General features: G+C 41.4%; 1 protein-coding gene and 1 pseudogene across 1 annotated transcript; one reads left to right on the top strand and one right to left on the bottom strand.

The window, feature by feature from the left end:
• The first annotated feature begins 2,132 nt into the window (after window positions 1–2,132).
• On the top strand, window positions 2,133–2,849 carry LOC132368748 (dnaJ homolog subfamily B member 3-like). Its single transcript, XM_059927502.1, has one exon. It carries the CDS (start codon window positions 2,133–2,135, stop codon window positions 2,847–2,849), a length of 717 nt encoding a protein of 238 aa, XP_059783485.1.
• A 6,975-nt stretch (window positions 2,850–9,824) lies between these two features.
• On the bottom strand, window positions 9,825–17,518 carry LOC132368840 (neuropilin and tolloid-like protein 2; annotated as a pseudogene).
• Window positions 17,519–17,909: the final 391 nt, after the last annotated feature.

Genomic DNA, 17,909 nt, shown 5'->3' with positions numbered 1-17,909 from the left:
GCAGTGATGTAGTCTTGCTTTAGGGGCTACTGAAGAGTGGGGCGTCTGCAAGAGCATTCCTGGAACCCATTGGAAGGTGATTTCTTTTAAAGCTGAAGCCAATAGTTAAGAAACCCACCACTCCACAGATTCCTAGTTCTTTTGATGGAATCAGATTGGAGCTGCTTGTTACTAAACTAAAAGGGCTACATAAACAAGTCTTTTGCCCTCTGGATAATCTGTGGGACCCTGCAGGGGGAAACAAAGCCACCTTCCTTAAACCTCTGTAGCATTTTGCTTTATTCTGCCTTGTACCCCTTAGCAGTCTGCCTGTCTGTCTCTGCTACTAGACTCTCTCTGTGTCTCCGCCTCTACCTATGTATCTATCTATTCACATATATATACATATATATGTCCACAGGTTCAGCTTTGGAACCACTCTCTCACGCAGGTGGCCGTCCATGGTTTTGCAGACAGTAAGACTCAGTAAATGTCTCTGTATGGATGTGACACCCCTTCTCCCTTTGCTCTAGGCCCCATGTCCAAGCAAGAAAGTGCTGAATCCGGATCATTCTATCACTGTTTCTCAGACCCACCTGCCATGGTCCTGCTTCAGGGCCTCAACCGCCAAGCCCCCTAATCCCTACCTGTCCCTTTTGGCTCCCTGCATCAGCTGTCCCCACGCCACCACCACCCCTGAAACCTTGGTCAACAGATTCCTAGGGCCCAGAATAGAATTCAGACTCCTCAGCCTTGCCCTCGGAACTCCCTGCGGTGGACTCCAGCTCACTCCTCCTCTCTAGCCCTTCTGCTTAACCCCTCCCTCTGCCCCTTTCCCTCCTGCCGTTCTGGATCACTTAACCCTCCCAAAACACACCTGGTATTTTTCCATATTGCTTTGTTTACACCGGACTCTACTCCCAATCTGCTTCCTACTACTCTTTATTGCGTGCTTAGCAAATGCCAAGTTCAGGGCTTCAGTCTCTCCAGGCGATATGGAGTCAGCAGTTTGTCATGGTGAAATGGTGCACCCTTTTGGATCTACTACCCTTCATGATGAAATGTTGAGAGTTCATTGGTTAATCATTTCCTCTTAGAACTAAGTGACCTTTATTGGTGTTGCCTCACCATTTATGAAAGCAAAGAATATAGAGTCAGGGAGAGAATAAGGAGGTGGAGGAAAGAAGTCAGATGTCAAAAAGAAAATCATGGTTATGATACAGCAGTTTTAGCAGAAGTAATCATTGAACCCCAAGTTTACCCACAGCACTATAAACATGGCCAAACAAGCTTTAATCATTTTGATATACTAGACGAGGTGTTCACAAACTATGGGCCACAGCCCCCTCGAGATCCCCAAGACTTCATCAGAGAATTTCCCAAAGTTAAAACTATTTCCATGATAATGATATTTGACTTTCGTGTACAGTGGAATTTCCCAGTGGCTACATGACACGTGATATAGCAATACATTAAATGTAGGAGCAGATATAAAAACCTAGCTGTCTGTTAAGCCAGAGAGATGAAAAAAATGTAAAATGAAACCACTCTTCATTAAATTTCTTTGGCTTGAAAGATATTTTTCCATAAAAATATGATTTATGTTATCATGTAATGGGTTTATCGTTATTAAATTGACTAACTTTGGCTGTTTTAATTTTTAATGGAGTAAGTGCTGATAGATATAACCCACATAAAATCAAAAGGGTCCTGAAGCCAAAAAGTTGGAGAAATGCTGTCCTAGACAAATGATACGACTGTCCTTCAGCCCAGGGTCAGACTAAACTCACTCCTGTTGCTCTACCCCTACCTCAGGCCGAGGGGAACCCTGACGTAAACCCTATTTTAAGAAAAGCATTTCCTAAGGCATTCAGAGCCACTGCCCCTATTTGGAGACCACAGGTCAGCTGAGGGCCGGGTGGGCGGAGTGAATGAGTGGGCGGGGCCTCCGCGCCTGCGTGAAACACGTCACAGAGCGCCTCGTGGGGAGAGCATTCTGGGATGCGGCCTCGGCCAATGAGACGCGGGCCTCGTCACAAGGGGCGGGCCCTCCGGGCAGCCTGGCCTGGTGGGCACTCTGGCCTGTGCCCCGAGGCTGACGGCCGCGCCGTTCGCCCTCTCCCTGGCCTGCGGGCCGTGCCGAGCCGTCCAGCATGGTGGACTACTACGAGGTGCTGGGCGTGCCCCGCCAGGCGTCGATCGAGGCCATCAAGAAGGCGTACCGCAAGCTGGCGCTCAAGTGGCACCCGGACAAAAACCCTGAGAACAAGGAGGAGGCGGAGAGGAGATTCAAACAAGTGGCCCAGGCCTACGAGGTGTTGTCAGACGCCAAGAAGAGGGACGTCTACGACCGATACGGTGAGGCGGGAGTGGAGGGCAGCGGTGGCGGCAGGCCCTTCGAGGACCCGTTCGAGTGCGTCTTCACCTTCCGCGACCCGGCCGACGTCTTCAGGGAGTTCTTCGGCGGCCGGGACCCGTTTTCGTCTGACTTCTTCGGAGACCCGCTTGAGAACATTTTGGGCGGTCGGAGGAGCTCCCGCGGAAGCAGAAGCAGAGGGTTCGCACCGATTTTCTCCACCTTCAGTGAATTTCCAGCATTCGGAGGTGGTTTTTCTTCCTTTGATACAGGATTTACTTCCTTTGGTTCCCTGGGGAATGGGGGCCTTTCTTCCTGCTCCATGTCTTGTAGTGGTGGGACGGGCAACTTCAAATCCATGTCGACTTCCACCGAAATCATTAATGGCAAGAAGATCACCACCAAGAGAATCATTGAGAATGGCCAAGAAAGGATAGAGGTGGAAGAAGACGGAGAGTTAAAGTCCATGACAATAAATGGCAAAGAGCAGTTGCTACGCCTTGACACCAAGTGATTCCGGTCCACATTTAATTCAGAGCGCATTTTGAGGAAGAGTAGGATTTTTTTTTTTTTTTTTTTTTTTGAAGATTGCAAGCGAACTCTACTTTCAAAACGACTGTACTCAAGAATTTAGAAACAGATCAAGGCAATGCCTATTTGTTGTTGTTGGGACCACAGAATGGGACCTCTGTTTTTCTTTAAAACTGTGGTAAATATCTGTATGCTCTTTGCTACTTATTAAACATCCCAAGGCTGATAGTGATTATTTCATGGTACTAAGACAAAATGTTCACCACCGCACTTTGAACCTTGCCTTTCCATTTTGTTTGAAGTGTGAGCCAAGTAGCTCGCTCTGAAGTTAACATTGCGAAGGTAAATATGTTTACTTCAATTTTTTAGCACAAAGTAGTAAGAGGTATGAATATATTAATAATACTCCTGGCTTACAGATGGTTTTTAGTTCTATATAATGCTGGTGACATAGTAAGAGTTGACTGCTTAAATATAGTGGTAAACCTAGGCTTTTTTAAAACAGGTAAACCTGGCATAGGTTGATGTATTAGTTTCCTATGGCTGCTGTAACAAATTACCACAAACTTGGTGGCTTGAAACGGTGTCTGTTTATTCTCTTAGAGATCTGGAGGTCGGAAGTCTGAAATTGGTTTCATTGGATTGAAGTCGGTGTTAGCAGGGAGCGTGTTCCCTCCAAAGGCTTGGGCAAAATACTTAAGTAAATTCCTCATGGTTACCATTAGTTAATAGGATCCTTAAGACACTATTCAGATAACTTGATTTAAACAGTAATTTAAAAAAAAAAAGCAGTGGTGGTGATGACTCAAAAACTTTATTCAATTGCTAGCTGTACCCAAACTGGTTCTACAACTATGAATGCTGGAAATGTAAAAAAGCATTTCCAGGGGCTTCCCTGGTGGCGCAGTGGTTGAGAATCTGCCTGCTAATGCAGGGGACACAGGTTCGAGCCCTGGTCTGGGAAGATCCCACATGCCGCGGAGCACCTAGGCCCGTGAGCCACAACTACTGAGCCTGCGCGTCTGGAGCCTGTGCTCCGCAACAAGAGAGGCCGCGATAGTGAGAGGCCCGCGCACCGCGATGAAGAGTGGCCCCCGCTTGCCACAACTAGAGAAAGCCTTCGCAGAGAAACGAAGACCCAACACAGCCAAAAATAAAACAATAAAAAAAAAAAGCATTTCCATAAGGCTACACAAAACTATCCCATTGCCATGTGCATGATATATCTCATTTCAAATTAGATTGACAAAAGCCACAAAGATTGGAATAGTGGAAAGTTTGGAATATTGTTTGAGTGATGAAACACACACACATCTGAGAGGATAGCTTTCTGTTGGCACAATTTATGCCCCCAAAGGGGGCATGGTTGCCTTAGGATAGTCCACTGCAAAATGTTCCATCCTCCTTGGTCCTCTCCCAAGGAAAGGTTTGCGTGAGGCATGAGAGCAAAAAGACAACTGAACTGGACAGACTGAAAATGCAGCATGTTCTTAGTTCTTTACGGAAAAGTCATGTGACCTGAGCACATTGTTAACAAACTTAGAATATATGAGATTGAGTTTAGATACCCTTTGGTCCTTTAAAGTTCAATCCCCATGGAATGACATGCGAAAAATACACAGCAGGGACACAGGATTCAGCCACCACTCTCCTACAGGGACACGCGGAGTCTATTAAAACCATGTCAACTAAACAGTCACTGAAGTACCTCGGCAGTGCTGCTTATATACTCTGTTCAAGCAGGAACAGAATAAAACAGACTACTTGGGCTTTTCAAAAATGAGTTCATTTCCTTGCCAGGCAAGGGAACACACTGTTGAAGACATTCATGGTTGTTGAGGGAGCTGGAAGGGATGGGGAGCAGGGACAGAAGGGATGTTAGGAGTTTTGAAGTGATAGGAAGGAAGGTGCACAATTTCATGGTGCTTATGCTAATTAAGGGTAGAAAACTACCGTTCTAGATAGAGCAAAATAAGTGCATTTGTATACAAATAGTTAAAATAAGTCCCCGTTGTTCAGTGGTCAGGTAAGTCTTCAGTTGAATCCAGTACGAGTCTGGCACACCAAGATGACACAGAGGTCTTAGATCTTCAACCGCTCTGGGTAATTAGAATAGTTGAGGGCAAGGACAGCGTTCAGTTTTGATATATCCTGGATTAGTACTGCTAAGTGGAAAGTTTCCCTTTTACAGAAATAGAAAACATTTAAGGAATTTTCAGGGAATTCCCTGGTGGTCTAGTGGTTAGGCACTTTCACTGCCATGGCCCTGGTTCAATCCCTGGTCAGGAAATTAAGATCCCTGCAAGCTGCGAGGTGTGGCCAAAAAAAAAAAAAAAAAAGAATTTTCAAAACTGAAAATCTTTTTTTAAAATTAATTTATTTATTTTTGGCTGCATTGGGTCTTTGTTGCTGCGCGCGGGCTTTCTCCAGTTGTGGCGAGCGGAGGCTACTCTTCGTTGCGGTGTGCGGGCTTCCCATTGCGGTGGCTTCTCTTGTTGTGGAGCACGGGCTCTGGGCGCACGGGCTTCAGTAGTTGTGGTACGCGGACTCAGTAGTTGTGGCTTGCAGGCTCTAGAGCGCAGGCTCAGTAGTTGTGGCACACGAGCTTAGTTGCTCCGTGGCATGTGGGATCTTTCCAGACCAGGGCTCGAACCCGTGTCCCCTGCATTGGCAGGCAGATTCCCAACCACTGCACCACCAGGGAAGCCCAAGTATTCCTCTTTTATGGAAAGGCTTGAATGGGTTTCAGAGTGGAAGAAAAGCATTTCCTCTGGTGCAAAAGTGAACATCTCAAGTCCCCTGCGTTGGATTCCCTCCATGGAATCACTAGCACCACCCCACAGAACACACCAGGCAGGGAAAAGTGTGTTCCTGTGAGCTCCAAGAGACCTGGGGACCTGTCGTCATCTTAGCAGAATCCAGATAGACACTTCCCCGCTGGAGCGCCACACTTAACTAGTTCTAGTTCAGCTTATCTCACACAACAGAAAGTATTTGAAAGAAAGAATACTCTCTTCAAATAACCATTAAGGATCAGTCTTCTTTCCCCTGTGATTCCACTCTTCTGTCTCCAAACAGGGAGGGAGTCCCTCTTCATCTTGGGCAATCATTCACCCAAATGCTTACTTGTCCAGCAATTTCTAATTCCACTTTCTCAGTAAACACAGATTCATTTCCTCTTCTCCTACTCTCCTTTGAACTCTTTCTGTATAATTTCAACGACCACCAATGAGCATATGCAGCAATGTAATGTGACTACACTCTGGGAAAGAGTCCACAACCTCATTAATGAAATAGTCTATTCTCCATCTTTAGCCCATGCAGCTGAATTTTGGACTTATTAGTAACTTACAGAACTCTTTCCTCCTATTAATATGCAACTTGTAGAATACCTAATCAGAAATAAGCTTTGTTAAGGTGGAGCTCTCTAAGGAAAGCTCCTTATTTGTTTTTTTGGTTTTGTTTTTGTTTAGTGGATGAGAATACTTAATGTAAAATCAGGGAGAATGCTTCATTTGAGGTATCTATATTTGGCAAAATAAAGAGGAACTCTTTACCTTGGAACTTTATGAAAACAAAACCATTTGTTGAAAATGAGTATATTCATATTATGGGAGGGGCAGTAACTAACTTGAAGGAAGCAAAAGAGTGAATTTTTTTAATGCATACTGAAAGCAGTAAAGATCATAATTGATAATGCAGAAAGTAAAATCAGTGTAGAAGTATGCTCTTCCAGAGATCATCTCCCAGAATGCATCAGAAAAATAGAGTAGATAGGATTGAAGAGCAACATGAGAGCAACAGAGCCTGGAAAGTAGAAATCTGTGGGTGACAGATGTTCCCCAAGAAGAGACCAGAACAAAATTTCAATAACTTAGAGGAAAACTTTCAAGTTTTCAATAAGATCTGGGTTTAACTTTAGGCTGATGGTGTGTGGTAGGCAGAAAAATGGCCCTGCAGAGAAGTTCACATTCTAATCTCTGGAAGCTGTGAATATGTTGCCTTACATGGCAAAGGGACTTTGTAGATATGATTAAGTTAAGGGTCTTGCCATAAGGAGATTACCATGGATTATCTGGGTAGTTTCAACCTAACCCCACAGGCCCTTATAAGTGAGAGGGAGGCAAGAATGTCAGAGATTTGGAGATGCTGTACTGCATTTACATGGAAATGGAAAAATAACAGATAATTCCCAAATTAACAACAAATAATATTGTTTATAAAAAAAGGAAAAAGGAAACACAAAAAGAATGAGCTTATACTAAATGGAAGGAATAAAGTAATTATATTGTGTGAATGAACAGAATTCTTACATCAAAAGAAATAGATTGGATGGAGATTTTTTTAATATTTTTTAAATTTTTAAGTGAACTTTTAAAGGTTTCAAGTTAAAAGAGATAGACTTCACATACATGGTCAAGTTACTTTTTTCAAGGGTTCAAAGAATATTCAATAGGGACAGTCGTTTCAAGAAATGGTGCTGGGAAAACTAAATATCCAAATGTAAAAAATGAATTTGGACTCTTACTAATGTCATATAAAAAATTAACTCAAAATGGATCAAGGATCTAAAACTATAAAACTCTTAGAAGAAGACATAGGACAAAACTTCACAACATTGAATTTGGAGAAGATTCCTTGAAAATTACACCAAAGGCATAATTAATGAAAAATAACAAATTGCTGATAGTTTTGGTTTTCTTTTTGCGGGGGGCGGGGGCATGCCACACAGCATGAGGGAACTTAGTTCCCCGACCAGGGATCAACCCCGTGCACCCTGCAGTGGAAACGCAGAGTCTTAACCACTGGACTGCCAGGGAAGTCCCTAAAAAATTAACAAATTGGAGTTCATGAAACAATGTTAAATGTGTACATCAAAAGATATCACAGAGTAAAAAGGCAGACCATAGAATGGGAGAAAATATTTGCAAATCATATATTTGATAAGGGATGAATATCCACAATATATAGAGAAGTCCTAAAACTCAAAAACGACAAAAAGACCTGATTCAAAAATGGGCAAAGGACTTAGACATTTCTCGAAAGATGTGCAAATGACCAATAAGCACATGAAAAGATGCTCAACATCATTAATCATTAGGGAAATGCAAATCAAAACTACAATGAGATATCACCTCACACCCATTAGGATGGCTATCATTTAAAAAAATACAAAAAAAAACCAAAACAAAGCAAAAAATACAGAAAATATGCCTGGCAGAGGATGTGGAGAAATTGAAACCCTTGTGTACTGTTAGTGGGAATGTAAAATGGTGCAGCCACTGTGGAAAACAGTATGGCAGCTCCTCAAAAAATTAAAAATAGAAATACCAGATGATCCAGCAATTCCACTTCTGGGTATATACCCAAAAGAATTGAAAGCAGCATCTCAAAGAGATAATTGTATGCCATGTTCATAGCAGCATTATTCACAATAGCCAGAAGGTGAAAGCAAATTGTGTCCATTGGCAGTTGAATAGGTACACAAAATGTGGTCTGTATATACAATGGAATATTATTCAGACGTAAAAAGGAAGGAAATTCTGACATATACGACAACATGAATGAACTTATACGAGGTACCTAGAGTAGTCAGATTCTTAGAGACATTGAGTAAAATGGTGACTGCCAGGGACTAGGGAGTTGGGCAAATGGGGAGATGCTGTTTAAGGGACGTAGAGTTTCAGTTTTTCAAGATGAAGAGCTCTGGTGTTTTGTTGCACAACAATGTGAGTGTAAGCACTACTTTGCACAACAATGTGAGTATAGTTAACACTACTAAACTATACCCTAAAAAATGGTTAAGATGGTAAATCTTATATTAGGGGTGTTTGACCACACTTAAACATTTTTAAGAAGCAAACTTTATGAAGAAAACACAGCAGTCATAAACCTATGTGCACCAATCTAGCAGCTATATGTTTAAAGTAAAAACTATTAAAATTCCAGATGTAAATTCACCAAAATTCAGTTAAATGGGAAAATAATTTCAGATTTGGGCACAGCAAGATTTTTTTTTTAATAAAAAATTGAAAATATACATTTTTAGTTTTATCTATGGAACATTTACAAACGTTGATCATATGCTGTCTGATATAGTAGCCACTAGCTACACATGACTATTGAGCACTTGAAATGTGTATAGCCCAAATTGATATGTGCTGTAAGTGTGAAATACATACCAGATTTTGAAGACTTAGTATGAAATTTAAACATGTGAATTATCTCATTAGTAACTTTATATTGAGGCAAGTGGGCAAGATGTCAGATTGGGAAGAACTTGAGCTCACTTCCTGCCACAGGCACAGCAATATTACAATTTACAGAGCAAATATTGAAGAGAAAGACCTGAAGACTAGCAGAAAAGATCTTCTACAACTAAATATATAAAGAAGGAACCACAAGAAGATGTGTAGGAGAGGTGGAGACAAGGTAGAGTCAAGACCCATACCCTTGGGCGGACGACCCACAAATGCGGGATAATTACAATTGCAGAGGTTCTCCCTAAGGACTGAAGGATATGAGCCTACATTGGGCTTCCCAGCCTGGGGGTCCTGAACCAGGAAGAAGAGCTTCCAGAACATTGGGCTTTGAAGGCCAGTGGGGCTTACTTTCCAGAGAGCCAGGGGGCTGTAGGATATAGAGACTCTACTCTCAAAGGGTGCACACAAAATCTCACACAGACTAGGACCCAGGGCAGAAGCAGTAATCTGGGAAGAGCCTGGTTCAGACCTGCCTTCTGATCTTGGAGAGCCTCCCAGAGAGGCAGGAGGCAACAGGAGATCATCCTGGGGATATACACACTGGCAGCAGCTCTACTGGGGAGCTCCGTTCTACCACAGTAACACTGTGCTGGCAAGTGACATTTTGGAATCTTCCCTCTAGCTTATTAGCATTGGGACCCAGCCCCACCCACCAGCCTGTCAACACCAGTACTAGGATGCCTCAGGCCAAGTAGCTAGTTGAGTGGATACACAGGCCCATCCACTAGTAGGCCAGCTTCCTTAGGACCCCCTGAGCTCACAGCCACCTGGGACATGGCCCCATCCGCCAGAAGGCCCAGGATCTGGCCCTGTCCACCAGAGGGCCCAGGACATGGACTCGCCTACCAGTGCATCAGCACTAGCCCAGGGACCCCCTGGGCCTCACCCCACCCTCCAGCAGGCTGATACCAGCTCCAGGACCCTCAGGCCCTGCAGCCAGAGACTCCAGGATCTGGCTCCACCTACCAGTGGGCCAGCATTAGATATACACATAGATATATATGGCCGCAACATAGGAGAACCTAAATACAAAAAGCAAATATTAACAGACATAAAAAAAGTTGACAGTAAACAACAATATTAGGGTACTTTAAAACCCCACATACATCAATAGATGCATCATTCAGACAAAATCAATAAGGAAACACTGGCCTTAAACAACACATTAGGCCAGGTAGACTTAATAGATATAGATAGAACAGTCCATCCAAAAGCAACAGAATACACACTCTTTTCAAGTGCACATGGAACATTCTACAGGGTAGATCACACATTAGGCCACAAAAGAAGTCTCAGTAAATTTAAGAAGACTGAAATCATATCAAGCACCTTTTTCAACCATGATGCTATGAAACCAGAAATCAACTACAAGGAAAAAATTGCAAAAAACACAAACACATGAAGGCTAAACAATGTGCTACTAAACAACCAATGGGTCATTGAAGAAATCAAAGAGGAAATAAAAAACTACCTGGAGACAAATGAAAACGAAAACATAACAATCCAAAATCTATGGGAAACAGCAAAAGTAGTTCTAAGAGGGAAGTTTAGAGCAATACAAGTGTACCTCAGGAAATAAGAAAAATCTCAAATAAACAACCTAACCTTACACCTAAAGTAACTAAAAGTAACCCCAAAGTTAGTATAAAAAAAATAAAGATCAGAGCAGAAATTTAAAAGATCAATGAAACTAAGAACTGATTCTTTGAAAAGATAAACAAAACTGATAAACCTTCAGCCAGACTCATCAAGAAAAAAGAGAGAGGGCCCAAATAAATAAAATCAGAAATGAGAAAGAGGAAGTCACGACAAACACCACAAAATATATAAAGGATCATAAGAGATTATTGTGAACAATTATATGCCAATAAAATGGACAACCTGGAAGACATGGACAGATTCCTAGAAATGTATAATCTCCCAAGACTGAACCAGGAAGAAATAGAAAATATGAACAGACCAATTACCAATAATGAAATTGAATCAGTAATAAAAAGACTCCCAAGAAACTGAAGTCCAGGACCAGATGGCTTCACAGGTGAATTCTACCAAACATTTAGAGAAGAGTTAACACCTATCCTTTTCAAACTATTCCAAAAAATAGGAGAGGAAGGAATGCTTCTGAACTCATGCTATGAGGCCAGCATCACCCTCATACCAAAACTAGAAAAAGATATCACACACACACACACACACACACACACAAATTACAGACCAATGTCACTGATGAACATAGATGCAAAAATCTCAACAAAATATTAGCAAACCGAACTCAGTGGTACATTAAAAAGATCATACACCACAATCAAGTGGGATTTATCCAGGGATGCATGGATTGTTCAATAGCCGCAAATCAGTCAATGTGATACACCACATTAACAAACTGAAGATTAAAAGTCATATGATCATCTCAATAGATGTGGGAAAATCTTTTGACAAAATTCAACATCCATTTATTAAAAAAAAAAAAAAACAACTCCACAAAGTGGGTATAGTGATAAAATACCTCAGACTAATAAAGGCCATATATGACAAGCCCACAGCTAACACCATACTCAGTGGTGAAAAGCTGAAAGCATTTCCTCTAAGATCAGGAACAAGACTCTTGCCACTTTTAATAAACATAATGTTATAAGTCCTGGCCATGGCAATCAGACAAGAAAAAGAAATAAAAGGAATCCAAATTGGAAAGAAATAAGTAAAACTGTCACTCTTTACAGATGACATGACACTCACTATACATAGAAAATCCTAAAGGCACGATCAAAAACTACTAGAACTCATCAGTGAACTGGGTAAAGTTGTGGGACACAAAACTATTATACAGAAATCTGTTGCATTTCTATACAGTGACAATGAACTATCCAAAAAAAGAAATTAATGATACAATTCTATTTTCAACCACATCAAAAAGAATGAAATACCTAGGAATAAATCTAACTAAGGAGGTAAAACATCTATACTAGGAAAACTGTAAGACACTGATGAAAGAAATTGAAAATGACACAGATAGAAAGATACACTGTGCTCATGGATTGGAAGAATTAATATTGTTAAAATGACCATACAACCCAAGGCAAACTACAGATTCAACACAATACCTATTAAAACACCAACAGCATTTTTCACAGAATGAGAACAAATAATTCTAAAATTTGTATGGAAACAGAAAAGACCCTGAATAACCAAAAAAAAAAAAAAAAAAATCTTGAGAGAGAAGGACAGAACTGGAGCAGCAACAAGGATGGACCTAGAGATTATCATACTAAGTGAAGTTAAGTCAGACAGAGAAAGACAATAATCATGTGATATCACTTATATGTGGAATCTAAAAAAATGATACAAATGAACTTATTTACAAAACAGAAACAGACTCACAGACACAGAAAAGAAACTTATGGTTACCAAAGGGGAAGGAGAGAGGAGGGTTAAATTAGGAGCTTGGGATTAACAGATACACATCACTATATATAAAATAGATACATAGCAAGTTCTTACTGCATAAAACAGGGAACTGTATTCAATACCTTGTAATAATCTATAATGGAAAAGAATCTGAAAAAGAATATATATCTGAATAACTTTGCTGTACAACAGAAATTAACACAACATTGTAAATTAACTATACTTCAATTTTTAAAAAGAGCAGAACTGGAGGCGTCATGCTCCCTGGTTTCACACTATACTGCAAAGCTACAGTGATCAAAATAGTATGGTACTTCAGTCTATGATTGAAGGCAATTTGTAGGATGATACACATAGAGGAAACACCATGTAAAAAACTTCTTCTTGCTGTTAATGTTAGTGTATGTTAGCTGTGAGTGCCACTCCAACTGTGTTTGCAACTGTACATGCCAAACCTGATAGCCCAGAAACCATCACAAATGAACTTCCCTTGACAGAAAGAAAAATTATGATCCCAGTGAGGGCTAGAAAAGAAAGATAAAGAAGCCAAACACAACTGGTAAGAATCTGGACACGTAAGTAATAAAAACTGGGGATTATTTAAAGTGTTCATTTGAAAATATGAAAATATGGTCGTATTCCCCACTGCTATTTCATTTTATTTTATTTTTTTAAAAAAGCATGTTATTTATTTATTTATTTTTTAATATTTATTTTATTTATTTATTTTTGACTGCATTGGGTCTTTGTTGCTGTGCACGGGCTTTCTCTAGTTGCGGCGAGCAGGGGTTACTCTTCATTGTAGTGTGCAGGCTTCTCATTGTGGTGGCTTCTCTTGTTGCAGAGCACTGGCTCTAGGTGCGTGGGCTTCAGTAGTTGTAGCACGAGGGCTCAGTAGTTGTGGCTCACGGGCTCTAGAGTGCAGGCTCAGTAGTTGTGGTGCACGGGCTTAGTTGCTCCACAGCATGTGGGATCTTCCTGGACCAGGGCTTGAACCCATGTCCCCTGCATTGGCAGGTGGATTCTTAACCACTGCACTACCAGGGAAGCCCCCCACTGCTATTATTTTAAATAAAAATGTTGAGAATCACACACACACAAAAACAGGATGGTACTGGCACAAAAACAGACACATAGATCAATGCAACAGAATATAGAGCAGAAATAAACCCACACTTACATGGGCAATTAATCTATGACAAAGGCGGTAAGAATATACAATGAGGGGAAGACAGCCTCTTCAATAAATGGCATTGGGAAAACACAACTACATACAAAAGATCAAACTGGATTACTCTCTCACACCATGCACAAAAATAAATTCAAAATAGATTAAAGACTTAAATGTAAGACCTGAAACCATAAAACTTCTAGAAGAAAACACAGGCAGTATGCTCTTTAACTTCAATATTAGTAATTTTTTTTGGATATGTCTCCTAAAGCAAGGGAAACAAAAGCAAAATAAACAAATGGGACTATATCAAACTAAAATCTTTTTTTTAATGTAATAATGTATATTTTAATATCAGATTTGTGTAGTGATTTAGAACAATAAATATCACACAGTGAAAAATTTATCATAAACTAAATGCAATAACAAGAGGAAACATATGCTTATGTACACATTACCAAGGTCTTTACAGTAAATTATAGTGTACAGTTCCATCACAGCATATTTGTATACAAAGCTGCTAATGTGAACACTGAAAGAAATCTGTCATGTAGCTCTTTAATCTTGATTTAATAAAGTTTGTACAGTATCAAATAATATCAAAAGTCTAAGAAAATGCAGTGAGCTTTTATATCATGTTTATAAATTATTGTTTATATACCATAAAAAAAATAAGGTCAAAAGTGCAGTTTTAAAAAAAGTGGAAATTGTTATTCTTGGTAAGAACTAGAAAAATGTATTGTCCCAAAGAAGAAGCAATCTAAAGGCTTATACAGTTTCTTAGGCATTTTCCTTTAACTCTCATACAACCTTGGTTACCATATCCTATAAGATAAACCAACACAAAGGGAGTGAAATAATCTTTTTATAAAAATAATAAAAAACACAGATCTAGTAATGAGAAACACTGGAAATAAATATAATGATAGGCCTCCCCCGAAATGAATTAAATGACTTTTTGCTCACAGGAATGGATGGGCTATCACTGAATGTGATAAAACTTGGGAAATTTCAAAGCATTTCTAAAAATTTTTAATCTTTTTCAAGTTTTTAGGTATGACTGGCAATGGTGCATACGTCCCAGGATTATGAAACTTTTTAGTATAATATAACTAAGACAAAATATGACTTAAAGGTGCTAAATCATATCACAGAAAATAAAGACTAAGGATCCAGTGATTAAAAGGCAGCAGTATAGAAACTAGTCAAGAAGAAGCAGATGGACAGAACACAACTCTGCGTCTTAATTGGCACTTACCGCAGTAACTAGTTATATTTTGACAAATTCTAGAACAAATGCCTATATTGAAATACGTGTGATACATGAACCATTTACATAAGAAACTGAAAGGGTAAAATTACTGGCTTATAAAACAAATTAAATTTAGTGAAAAGAAAAAAATAAAAGGAATGTGAAGAAAAATCTTACTTTTAAACTTACTGTGGGATCAAAATATTGACAGAGCTGTATCAATCAAGAGCAGTCTTCCTGCTGCTAAGACCCGCAGGCAGCTGAGCCTGGCGCACCACGACCCCTCCTCTCTCCAAATGCTACTATGTAACTGGTGCTTTGTTTGTAGGACACTGAGCAATAGAGGCTTATTTTTTGTTTTTTACTGAATGGAGTAAGTTCCTTGGTTGGCTTAACATATATAGACTGCCTGAGATAATAGAAACTTCACCATTACATTAGGTTAATGGGAAATGAAGGTCTTCCTAGTTCTGACCGGAGAAAAGGGCTGGCTGCTGAAGACAGTATGGGTGGTCCGTAGGCTACATACGTACATACTTAATAATTAATGTCACCTTCAGTAGAAGATTAAAAATCGATGGCTAGGGTGGGAGGGAGGGAGACGCAAGAGGGAGGAGATATGGGGATATACGTATATGTATAACTGATTCACTTTGTTATAAAGCAGAAACTAACACACCACTGTAAAGCAATTATACTCCAATAAAGATGTTAAAAAAAAATCGATGGCTATGGATACTTGTGCAGAATCTTCCCTCCCTCTGACAAATTTCACAGGGAATCTCTTCCGTTACTCTGTCTTCTAGAGCCTGTTCAGGGCACTCATGTGCCTGCTTGAAAGTGTAGCTTCTCTTTTTGAAGGTGCTATTAAATGTTTTCATTGGCTGCGTTTGTGCAAAACCATTTCGGAAGGGAAGTTCCATGGAACTCAGGTTGGTCCTGCTTTGTTTGATGCTGGGTGCTTGCGATCCCCAGTGATGGTCGCGGATGCACCGCGACGCAGTGGAGGAGCGCCGCGTCTCCTGTAGCTGTCCAGTTCCTCCGACAGGTCTGCAGACATCACCTTGTCTCTCGGTGAAAACAGTTCATAATGAGGAGGATCAAACTCTTCTTGAAATCTAGTTTTATTAAAAGCAGTTTTGCAAGCCATGACCTTTTTTCGAGGCTGTTTCACTTGTACTAAAATAGAAATAATGAGAAGGACCAAGACAATCCCTGACGCAATGCCATCGATTGTTCCGTGAGTTTTAGTGATTTGTTCAAACAGTCCTGCTTTTTTCTTTTCTTTACGATGATTTTCATCCCAAGGGTAGGCACAGTTTTGAACCCCATTACAGACTAAAGAATTATTGATGCACACGTTGCTATGGCAAAAGAAAGTGCTGTCTGTGCAGGGAGGCTCCACAAAGGAAGTAAAAAGCGTTCTGAACGTGCTAAGCCGCCTACCTTCATCAGCCCACAGCCGTATCACCCCAACTCCTGTTTTACGCGTTACCTCGTGGGCCACAGTGCTGCAAAACCTGGCCTTCAGATTTTCAATAGAACTGCTCCCATCGTAGACTGCAACAAAATTTCTCTTGCATTCATTTGAGCCCTCCATTTGATAATCTAGGAACCTCAAATAAATCTTATCTTTTGGAGTAGCTTTTTTTTTTTTTTTTAATTAATTAGTTAATTTATTTATTTTTGGCTGTCTTGGGTCTTCGTTTCTGTGCAAGGGCTTTCTCTAGTTGCGGCGAGCGGGGACCACTCTTCACCGCGGTGCGCGGGCCTCTCACTGTCGCGGCCTCTCTTGTTGCGGAGCACAGGCTCCAGACGCGCAGGCTCAGTAGTTGTGGCTCACCGGCTTAGTTGCTCCGTGGCATGTGGGATCTTCCCAGACCAGGGCTCGAACCCGTGTCCCCTGCATTGGCAGGCAGATTCTTAACCACTGCGCCACCAGGGAAGCCTCTTTTGGAGTAGCTTTAATCGTCCACATGCAATCAACTGCTAGGCCGCGTTTTGTTTTCTTCCCTTGTTCTACCTGACTCGAACGTACTATTCCGTCGGCTCCTGACGGCTCAAAATGGCAATCTCCTAGGTAAGTAAAGTCTGGATCTGGAATAAACGAATATTTTGCTAGAAATCCCAGTCCTTCAAGTTCTTCATCAGAACTGAACTTAATCCACATGAATCTCCCTGTTGATCTAATTGATGGAGGGCTTTTCACACCACAGTAACGATCTACATGTGGAGAGAAACCAAACTTCCAAGTGATCAAACCGACATTCAAATGATGGTTCTAATATAATAATGTTCCTCAAAGGTCAGCTGTGTTTTTTGACTTGGAGCAGCTTCCAAAATGTAGATACATTCCTTGTTTGGTGGATATGAGTCAGGATAATTTGGTACAGCAAAATGACCTCCATTACTGGTTCGAACCCAAAGGCCACGCTGGGTTGCAGGAATGTGCTTGATTCCAAAATTTTGTCCATCTTGGGTCTTTTGGGCCACAGCAATCCCTTCCACTACAATTATTGTTATTAACCACGCGGGACGCAGCAGAGCTGCTCCAGGGCCATGTTCCCGAGCTGCCCGGCGCTTCGCTGCGGGGCCGAGGAGGCGGCGGCGGCGGCAGCCCCGCTCCATCCCCATCGCCCGCCACCAGCTTGCTCCCCGAGCTGTAGGGCTCAGGTCCTGCGGCCCGCCGTGCCCGAGCCTCCCGGCGGGCTCTTGCGCTGCCCCAGCCCCGCGACGGGCGCCGCCGCCTGCTCCGCGGCGCTCGGTCCCATCGACCGCCTCGGGGCCGGGGAGCGCGGACAGGAGGGACTCGACCTGCGCCGTCCGCCTGCGGCCGCGGCGCAGACCCCGCCCAAGTTCAAACGAAAATCTTTTGAACAGCAAAGGAAATTAGTAACAAAAGGAAAAGGCCACTTACTGAATGGGAGAAGATACTTGCAAATGATGTGTCTG

This window comes from Balaenoptera ricei, chromosome 7, assembly GCF_028023285.1.
Source record: "Balaenoptera ricei isolate mBalRic1 chromosome 7, mBalRic1.hap2, whole genome shotgun sequence".
NCBI lineage: Eukaryota > Metazoa > Chordata > Mammalia > Artiodactyla > Balaenopteridae > Balaenoptera > Balaenoptera ricei.
The sequence above is the reverse complement of the archived record's forward strand: the minus strand, read 5'-3'. Positions and strand labels throughout refer to the sequence as shown.

Coding starts and splice junctions, on each gene's coding strand:
- LOC132368748 (XM_059927502.1), top strand. CDS start 2,133: ATGGTGGACTACTACGAGGTGCTGGGCGTGCCCCGCCAGGCGTCGATC.